This window comes from Pinus tabuliformis, chromosome 9 (genome assembly GCF_031772625.1).
Source record: "Pinus tabuliformis cultivar Carrire ecotype Pingquan chromosome 9, CPIR1, whole genome shotgun sequence".
NCBI classification, from domain to species: Eukaryota; Viridiplantae; Streptophyta; class Pinopsida; order Pinales; family Pinaceae; genus Pinus; species Pinus tabuliformis.
In genome coordinates, this window is record NC_142307.1 from 1,429,758,320 (window position 1) to 1,429,768,934 (window position 10,615).

The 10,615-nt window shown below is 36.6% G+C and overlaps 1 protein-coding gene across 6 annotated transcripts; it reads right to left on the reverse strand.

Moving 5' to 3' along the window:
- Positions 1–638: 638 nt before the first annotated feature.
- LOC149153922 (ran-binding protein 1 homolog c-like) lies at positions 639–9,709 on the reverse strand. Of its 6 annotated transcripts, none has more exons than XR_016262596.1 (6): positions 9,384–9,709; positions 8,109–8,260; positions 7,826–7,918; positions 1,051–1,137; positions 865–957; positions 639–692 (listed from the first exon to the last, which is right to left on the reverse strand). XR_016262596.1 is itself a non-coding variant. In XM_089439806.1 (5 exons), the coding sequence occupies exons 1-4, from the start codon at positions 9,557–9,559 to the stop codon at positions 890–892; spliced, it is 489 nt and encodes a 162-aa protein (XP_089295932.1). In that variant the 5' UTR covers positions 9,560–9,709; the 3' UTR covers positions 639–692; positions 865–889. The 6 variants fall into 6 exon arrangements, 4 of the variants coding, with proteins under 4 accessions (XP_089295932.1, XP_089295931.1, XP_089295934.1 ...); XR_016262595.1 differs by having other exon boundaries at positions 7,826–7,951; XM_089439806.1 differs by lacking the exon at positions 1,051–1,137.
- Positions 9,710–10,615: the final 906 nt, after the last annotated feature.

Here is a 10,615-nt window from a genome sequence, read left to right on the forward strand (position 1 = left end):
TTACTTTCAATTTTGCATCCATGGTTACATCCGCATTTGACTTCTTATATAGAGTATATTTTTCTTGACATATATGACCCCCTTTATAGATTCATAGTGAAATATATGATAGTTTCTAAATATCATTAAAGCAGATATCACAATTCAAAATCATTTGTAAAGAAATTTAAGAGAAATTGACAACATCCATCCAAAAAAATAACAATGTGTCATTAACAATTTTCAAAACATGTATGAAATAGCAACATAATACTAATAAAATCAGTATTATTTTTAATCAAAACAAGTAAAATTCAAATATGATTAACAAATCAAAATATTTCATGAATATCGTTATTCTACGATAAATTAACAACATACATAAATCAAACTCATCGTATGATTACAAAATCAAAATGTCTCATTGATATAGGGTAAATTCACAACACCCATCTAAACATAACAATGTCATTCTACACAATAATTTCTTCATAAAAAACAATGCATGTGCATGCCTAGCTACCACCACCAAGATCATCCTCATGATCATCTTGACCATCCTCATTACTCTGATCCACATCATCACCAACACCGCAACTATCATCATCATCTCCTCCTTCACCACCATCATCCTCATCCTCATCCTCATCATCTCCTGATATATGTTGAACATAATTTGGATCATCGTCTTGGCAATCATTACCTATAGCATTCTGACAAAAAAAATCAATATTACATGTTAGTATTAATTACATAACACAACGCATGTTTTTGTTATACAATGTTAACCATAAAATGAGGTAAGATATAATATCTAATAGTACTAAAAAATAAAATGAAAATATGGTTTAAAAGTATATTGGAAATCCAACTAAGATTACATACCATAGAGTCCATCCAAACAACAAATTCAACCCATCTCTTTCGCTGCAGCACCTCCTTTTCCAAATGATTTGGAGGTCTTCCATATTTTAGTTCCTATCAATCAGTAAATAGGGAGAAATTAGATAACAATGAATTTCTTCTAGTACAAAATTTATTAAAAAAATATCACATGTTTAATATACTTACAAAGGTTGTTATCAGTGCTTTTAAACCTTTCTGGCCACTACGATGAGTGACTTTTGTCTTGGTTAACCTCGCCTTGGATGCCTTGTCCTTAAACATAAACCAATTCAATTTATTTTCACACAAATACATGTCTAAGATACTTATAAGTATTAATACATTCTAAATAATGTTTAATGAAAAATTCAATACCTGAATGCTCTCATTGCCGGCTTTTCTTTGTGCATCCAACTTCTCATATGATTTTATAAGTTCTTTCCATACTTTAAAAGGTATGTCAGTAGGTCTTTGTTTCAGTCTTTGATCTTGAGGTATTTTTTTAATTTTTCTTGTTTGGTTAAAAATTTTGGTTAAAAAAAACCGAACAAGTAATTCACATCAATGGCATGGGGACTCTATGGATATGTGTAAAAAAATGGCTATAAAGAAAACATCCAAAAAACATATGAGCTCTCCCTTTGATGGTCACTTGGGGCATATGGCTGGAAAGGAAAAACTCCATTTTCGAAAATCAAGGACAATCCTTTCTCAAAGTCCTTCCTAATATTTGCTCCAATTGTCTTAAAATGAAAAACAAAATTCAAACGTCATCCTTAAACATCTCCCTTAAATATAATGTTGGACCATAAATTCTTCACTTTTATTGTTATCGGCTCTGGAATGATTTTTCTATATGCAATTATATAATGAAATATGTGTGCACTAATGAAAAAACATTGAGTTTCATTTTTCATAATCACAAACAATGAAAAAAGAATCACACGTAACTAGCATCATTTTGGAAATTTTATATTTATTAAAAATCTTTAACATGTTTTCCTCCCATATCTCATAAAAAGGTGTGAAATTTTTTATATACTCTCCAATAAGCACTACAACAAAACCAGCGATTTGGAGGTTTTACACTAAGTTTTTCAACATCGAGCTTACTAGGGCTTGCACCACCGGGGTTATTAGTAAGAATCTCATGAGGTTTGCATAGCCATGATTATTAGAATCAAAATAGTAGGATTTGCACTAAAAAACAGTTCATAGAGCTTTCCTGCTGGGGAGAAAATCACAAGTTCAACTTCTGCAGTGCAGAGCACCGAGAGCTTGTAAGCTTTCTTCAGCAATCCACCTACATTTGGAAAATGTAGCCTGCCTGCTGGCGATGTTCTCAATCCTCTTCCTCTGCATCTTTCCCCTCACTATTCTTGTATGTCCTCTTTCATTTTTCCCTCCAAACAAACCCTCTCAAATTGAGAAAGCAGAACAACTCACTCGATGAGAATCCGAATCCAATTATCGCTTCTAACAATAACCCAATACGATACCAGAAGTGATTACACAAAACCTCATTGACTCGTCATTTGTTTGGAAAAGAGCCAAGCATATACTTCTGACGAGGGTTTCCGTCTCAAGTCTGGCTCGCAGGACGTCGCTTAGTCAATTGCGAGAAAAGTTTTCCACCTGCCTGTCACATACGGTTTGTCACACTATATATTAAAATAAGGTTGATCATACTAACAATAAGGTTGTATAGTTTAAAAGGAGGGCTCTCCTGACTGCATTTGGTTGGTTTATAGAAAAGATTGCTGGAATGTGTAATGTGAATGCTCTGCTAACTGTTTTTTAAGCATTTGGAAGTATTAAAACCCCCTAGGATAATTAATGTAAACCTGTTAATTAATGTGTAAAGATGGCCATTGTCCTTGGGCTACCTTAGCTGTTCATGTTTAGTGATCTGTGGTATTATGACTCCTCAAGTCACTATTAAACCATGAGAACCATGCCCAGGCAGACTAGTGTGACATTGTGGATGAGAACCAAAACTAGACTCCTATAACCTCCTTTTTCATCCTTTAAATTGCAGAATTAACTGATTGTTCTAGTAATCGTTCTTGAGCACCTGAAGATGTGCACCCTAAATAATAAGAATAATACCCTGTAACATATGAATAGTCCATCCTGTGCATGTAGGATATGCACATGAGGTCTAATAAAATCACTAACCAGAATACCAGGTGTTATTAAAGCCTCTACAGGGTAATTGCAATAGTTCTTCATTTCTTATTACAAGAGTTTCCAATAGATAGGTTTTGAAACAGCTAAATTAGTTCCATAGACATTGGTTACATAAAATTACAAGTTCCAATGCTCGAGGAGAAGTCTTAGCTTACCCATAATCTCCCTACATATACTTGTACAAAATTTGTATTGATCCCACCATATCAGAAGGCCATATACTCTGCCCATTGTTTTCTTCTATCTTTTGTGTTTTTTCAAATATACCATTTCAATTGCTTCACTTGACAACTTTGTTTATTAGACAAACACAATGTCAGGCTTGTCAAATATTAGCTTCTTTTTATAGAGCTCTACCCTTATTTTCTGGCTTACCTCTTCTAGTATTCGAGGTTACGATCTTCATGACATTGTAAAAGAGAAAAAAACGTTTTATTGACTTCTGGTGTTGGAATTGTAGCATCATGCTTTGTTCCCTAAAGCCTTCACAACCTTTTTAGATGTTTGGGGTCTTTCGAGTCGTAACAAGGATTTTTTCGACTGCTTCCAAGTTCCGTCTGCACAATCCTTGATAGACTTATTTGTTTTTTAGTTATCTGGGTGCACGATAATCCCATTCACATGGTTTTTCATGCTTCTGCTAAATTGTCATCCACAAGTGATGTTTTCCACCAAGAAAAGCATGTGTTATTTTGGGCTTGATGATTAGGCATGGAATAAGGGGCACCGGTTCAGCCTCTCTTCTCGATGCATATTCTGGTAAGAAAATGGGACAAATTTTCTTGTGAATGAAAATTGCAATCCCTGTAGTCTTGAAAATGCAAACCTTGACTATAATGGGGCCTCTAGCTGGAAATAGGGCAATATGTGTTCTCCTTATGCAACATCGACATATCAGTGATTTTCAGTTTGCCCGATTCTCAGGTGGGTGATATGAATTCCTTGTATATGGCTGTTGACAATTAAGTGACCCTTGCATGTTTACCCCCCATGATGTACATTCAGTTGTAACCTAGCTTGGAGATTAAGCTAATCCAGATCCACATGTTTTTAGCATACATTTGCTAAAGAACCTTTCAACTTGTAGATAATTCACTATATCTCATCCACATGTAGTCAACTTACTGAAGATTAATTAACTTGCACATTCTCTTGTTGAAGAGAATTTGTGCTCGTCCATGCATGAGTTAGATTGGAAATATTCTGGAAAGCTCCTAGTAGTCTCTGTCCATGCATTCTGATTTCTGTCTCATGAAGGTGTCAGATCTGCGTTAGCTATCCAAGACTTCGGTTCATCCTTTGACTTTGTTAAATTCAAACTTCATCTTATAATTTTTAATACTATGTATTGGGAAGTGTTCTCTCTCTGATCTGATTTGTGCAAAACTAAGAAACAACTATGAGAAATTACTAATTAGCCTAAGGTCACAGCTAATTACTCCTCTGTTTGGACTGTCATTTCTCTAGTCAGGAGGGTGTCCCTCGTGTTCATGCACTTTCAGCACTTGGAAGCATATGCTTGGTCAATATGAGTGATCAGCACAGAAAGTAGTTTTCATTGATATATGTGTAAGCATCCAAGGACACAAGAAACTTATAAGATCAAATAATATGCAAAATCCCAGTCCACGACCACCAAATATGAAAGAAGAAAAGATGGTTGTGCACTTTTAAGTGATAAAAAATCTTCAAAGTACAGGCACTTAGGTCATTCACACTACCGCGACATACAACACTGTTCAACCATCGAATTTGGAGAGTTGTAAAGAAACTGCATGGTCAAACTCCATCACTGTATTAGTCAAAAGATTGTTTGCATCATGGAGATAAAATATGAGAATGATTGCAATAGTATGCACTGCACAGAGATGTAGGCAGCAATGAGAGAAAGGAAGGATGGAAGAGAACGTTGACTGCTCACTGAGAAAACTCTAGAAAATAATGCCATTCAGTGTTCTCTTATAGCTCCCCAAATTCCCAAAGGTGGGTGGCCTATTCATGCAAAATCTAACTGTTGTTGAGTGGCTGAAGTGAGGAAAATGCTGCAAAATTGCCCGATAACAACCATAAATATGGCTTCCACTAAACCATTGCAATAAGTGGCTTGATCTCTTCATAAGTAAACAAAAACTCATGCAATCAGCTAGAATTCCATTACTAACTAATTTGTCTCAACAAATAAGAATTCCAAATCAGCTTTCTTGTTCAATAATAAAGTTCCATCTCACATGTAAAGTTGCAAACTAATCAACGGGGTCAACTTTGTCAAAAATACAAAATAAACATTTCCCAAACTTCAAGTTTTCCAAATTTAACAAAGAGGAATTTTAAAATCACCCAAATTAAGTTAGGCAGCTCCTTTGCACCTCCTTTCTAAAAATGGTGCCAAGCCGCCCACTGAAAATAGAACTGGAGTCATGAAAAACCAATTTTAGCTAACTACTAGATGTACCGAAGGAAGGGCACCTAGGGTATTCCTGATAGGATTTCCTTATACCTCATAGGCAAACAACCATTGTCCCTTCTATAGATGAGCAGAATAAGTGCTTGGTTCTCTACACTAAATAAAGACAAAGTATAGTACTTATTGCTGACAAAATAGGATTTAGATCGCGGTTCAATTGCTTGACATTGCTGGTCACAGAATTGTAGAGTGCATAATCATAAGTGATGTTGCGAGCCTCATTGCTCAAAGTCTAAGGGTCTTGCGAGCCATAATCACAGCCATGTATGGCATATCTTGTGATTATGGCATTTTATGAGGTCAATTCTTGTGAAGACATTTCAGTTTATAATAAATTTTGAACCTCAACAGAGTTTTGGCAAGACCTGGCTGAGCTAGGACATCAACAACACAGCTGATATGAATGACATAATCTAGCCTCAAGAGGGAGCCTCTTTTGTTTCATCACTCTAACAATCTATGAAGTGGTGGAAAGCATAACAACTTCCCCTTGAATGTGACACCTAAACTGAGTACAAATCCTAAATGATGCAGCCCTTGGTGCATGTCTCTCAAAGTATCGATATTTCAAATGTTGAAAGCTCTTGTGCCCATTTGATATGCATTCGATTGCAGTCCCCCTGAAGAAAGAATCTTATAAAGGCGAGGCCATGGCTAATATGTTAGCCATATCCATTGGAGTTGCCATTGCTTGACAACTTTAGTGTGATCAGTCCCACCATGATTCACATGGGCTTCTACTCAACACTGGCTGTTGCTATTGTAAGAGTCTTCAAGCTCGTTGAACCCATAGTATTGATAAGTGTATTCTTTGGGTCTCTGGTTTTCAAATTCTGCCTATGTTTTCCTCTCAGTATCATTATTTCAAATGCTGAAAGCTCTAATTCCCATTGCTGTGTATTTGATTGTGGTTTCCCTGAAGAAAGAAGCTTATAAAGGTGAGCCCGAGGCCAATATGTTGGCCATATCCATTGGAGTTACTATTTCAGCTTATGGGGAGGCCAAGATGAATGCATGGGAGGTGATTCTCCAGTTAAGTGCAGTTGCATGTGAGACTACCCAATTGGTTCTCATACAAATTCCACGAACATCAAAAGGGATTAAGTTGAATCCCATCACATATTTTTTGCTCCTTGTTGCCTTGTTTTTCTCAGCACCCCCTGGGCCTTAGTAGAATACCCATTTCTGATAATCAGGGTCTCTTCCTTTGATTTGGATTACATGACATTTCTGCTTGTGCCTTGGCTCTTAATCTTGCAATGTTTCTTTTGATAGGAAAGACTTCAGCCTTGACTATGAATGTTGCTGGTCTTGTCAAGGACTGGCTGCTCATAACATAATCTTTGTCTGTAATAAATGAAAAGGTTACAGTCATAAACTTGAGTGGGTGTGGACTGGCTTTTCTGGCTTTCTGTTACTATAATCATTTGAAACTTCAAGCTCTCAACTCCAATGACAACCAACCAAAGTACCTCAGCAGTGCAGCTGATGCCAATGATGAAGGAGAAGGTTTGATAATGACGAGTGGGAGATTCTCAATCAGAGATTCAGAACCAGTAGAGAAAAATCAAACTCAAGCTTCAGGATTAGGTATTTAGATCATTAATATTGTCTTGTGCTAGAGATTACTGTTCTTGGATTGGCTCCTCTATGCCCAGATCTATTTGCAGGGAACAGGCCAGTCATTCACAGTGAAGAAGATAATGACAAGATTACTGTATAATGATGGACAGGATGGTGCCATGGTGCCAACCTAAATCTCAAGTAAGGAGACATCTGTTCATCAATTTGTCAAGAAGCATGGCCTACAATTCAATTGCTCTAAGCCTATCACTTCTTCCACCTGTCAAATAAATTGTTTCCTGTTTGTTTAGTTGACTATGGTTCTAATAAATATACTATTGTTTGATGTAAAAAGACAAAACAAAACAAAAAATATGGAAAGTTGTGACCCCATTTTCTAACTACAAATTGAAATCGGATTACCATAGTGACCACCTCTGCTTATTGGAATAAAAAAGGGGGTGGGTTATGCACAATCCTCCGTATCATTTGCTATTACCAGAGATAATTAAAGCCACCCTAAACTCAAGTCTTAACTATGCTGATAGGGTGTTTGGGGAGGGGGATCCCTTACCAACCCACTATAATCTGCACAAAAGCATCCTAAGAACATATGCAAAATCAACCCTTCAATGAAATGATCCAAGAATATAGGTACTCAAACATTGATTTTATCAAAGAAAAATACAAGACAGAAAGAAAAGATCATAACAAGGATTAGAAGAGTCTAAGAATAGTGCTCACTGTCTACAGAGCCAAGACGAATGCAGAAGAGTTCTTCCTTCAGTTCCCCATCTGAGAAATCAGTTGCATGCCAGACCCAAGTTTTATCACTACCTGCGTGCTCTTGAAGTGACATTGGGGAATGAACTGCAAGGCAAAAAAAAAAAAAAAACATAATCCAGATAATAAGGATCAACACAAATTCTCGGCACAGAAAGCCTCTTAAAACTTGGACGTAAGATAAGCTATTACAATCTCAGGGGGGAAATTACACAAAAAAAAACAAACAAACAAATTTACATACTTAAATGGTTTGCACATATTTTCAATGTCTTGGATTGCCTCATGACCATCCGAACCTTTGTAGTATCCTTGTGCTTAAGAAACTTTACTGTTCCTACACCACGCTCCTTCCATTGATTCCCATCCTTGTCAAACCTGTACAGCTTCGCCTTCCTGCAGGGTCAAACATATAAAAAAGAATGGGAATATTAATAAACAATGAAACTGCATTAGGATCATTTTAAGAGCCCATGACATCCATTAGAAGTAACGTCCGCAATATCCCACCATATCAAATGCATTCAAAGATAAATTACCAACGACCTATTAAAAACACAGGAGATATTCCTTAACATTACCGAAAAGGATCCCACAAAAAAGCTCAATAATAACATCAAACATGTAAGAATACAAATCATCAACTATTTAATAACAAAAGAATGCTCATCCCATACATCCCCATAAAGTACAGAAATGATCAACAGCCTGTTCAAAACATCATAGAAAGTCAACGACAACAGTTGACAGAAGACCAAAACAGACATATGCCTGAATCATATCACCTCACAACATAAAAATACAAATCACCCTAATGCCAATAACCAAAAGACAGATTATCAAATAGGCCCAATTCAGTATTCAATGGCTAATCCAAAAACCAAAAAATACGAAACCCCGTATGCTTAACAATAACAAATGACCATCACACCCCCCACTAAACCAGAATAACAGAGAAACCATCATAGATTCTTCAAAGAAATTGAAAAAAGGATGGCCTATAGTTCAACAAAATATAAAAAGACTCGTCAAAATACAAAACCCCCAATGATAACAAATAAACCATCAAATGCATCCCCGAAAAAATCTTCATCGGCAACCTATCAACATAGGAAAACAATTATTACAGACCATAATGAGATCAAAAAATGCTGATCAAAATATCAATGGGACATCAAAACAACAAGAAACTCACAAAATACACAGAAAAGCAAAACCCTAATTACCCGATAAAACAAACCATAGCCCGCTAAATGCATCTACCATAGAGTTTCTTCAGCACCCCATTGAAATGACAAATCCGATCGTCATCAACAGGCGAACAAAACATCGAGAATCCGATAAAAACAGATCTTACTAAAAAGGAGAAAAATTAGAAGTAAATAACTGCCCAAATGCATCTTCCTTATAGTCAAGGTCCCATTTATGTGCACAGGAAAAGGGCCACCGAAGAGGCCATGAAAACAACTTTCAACTGAGAAAACAAAATCATGAAATAGCCATGGATTAAGAAATTTACATGTCAAGAAGGACATCCTCCTCTTCTTCGCCCGTGGTGACAGTAACCTCCTCAAGCTTAACAATGGGTGCAACCTGAGCTCCAGTGTCCTCTTCCTTTCCGGCATCATCCTCATTCTCTCTCGAATCGTCATCTACTGCCCGTGTAAGAACAGGATCCTCCTGAGTTCCAGCCATCCCAATACCAGATAGTGCACAGAGGGAGGGCTCGAATGAAATCGATGGATCCAAAATATGCCAGAAACTCGCCCAATATCAGACACGAATGCGAAGCCCCGAGGATTTTGGACAAAGGATTTAACTGTGCAAAAATGCTTCGAAGGCAAAGGGTAATGAGGTCGACGGAGAGAAAACACTCTATATAAGGGTTTTTGAGGTCGATGGAGAGAAAACACTCTATATAAGGGTTTTGAAGAGGGAAGGCCGGTAGCTGTTAAAGATTGAGAGTAAAAGTAGCATCGTTAAAGATAATATAATAAATTTTTACAGGGATGGTTGGGGGGTTTCAAAGGGAGAGAAGGCCATGGAATAACCCCTAAATCATCTCCAACATGAGAGGCCTACTTCATTCATGTTGTCATGTTGGGATCAGAGGTTGTTGTGCGTTTTTTGTTTTCGCAATTTTGAACTCTTTCCTCGGTGATATATTATTGTGTTTATTGTAATAATAATGGGATGGGGTTGAGGGGTTTGTAAATGAGATAAATATGGAAAAGTAATTAGAAATATTGGTTTTAAATTATTATAATAAGTATTGTTGTGGTTGATCCATGATAAGTTGTAGGGTAGTTGGTTTGTATGGGGTTTAGTTGTTACGAGGTCTTAAGTTCAAATGTCATGGGGAGGGGTTGAGAATGGAAGTCATTTTGGGGGCATCAAAACTATTCTAAGGGGCATCTTCCACTGAGCTTTACACAATCCTCGATGTTGAGGATGAAAATAATATGAATATGCCAAGCTCACTCTACAGCCTAGTATGGTTACAACCATGTTTTTCCATCATTCCAAGGGGCATCTTCCACTGAGCTTTACACAATCCTCAATGTTGAGGATGAAAATAATATGAATATGCCAAGCTCACTCTACAGCCTAGTATGGTTACAGCGATGTTTGTCCATCATCAAAGTTGAAATTTTGCTAGTGTCGGCCAAAATAAATTAAAAAAAAAAAAAAAATACAAAACATTTAAATAATGTTTGCTCATAAAAAATAATTGCCAATGAAGAAATTGGA

Excerpts from the sequence above, each read along its gene's own strand:
- LOC149153922 (XM_089439805.1), bottom strand. The coding sequence starts at position 9,559 with ATGGCTGGAACTCAGGAGGATCCTGTTCTTACACGGGCAGTAGATGAC. Across the intron at positions 8,261-9,383 it reads GAGGATGTCCTTCTTGACAT|GAAGGCGAAGCTGTACAGGT; the intron begins GTAAATTTCTTA and ends TTGACCCTGCAG. Across the intron at positions 958-7,825 it reads TCGTCTTGGCTCTGTAGACA|GAACTAAAATATGGAAGACC; the intron begins GTGAGCACTATT and ends ACTGATTGATAG.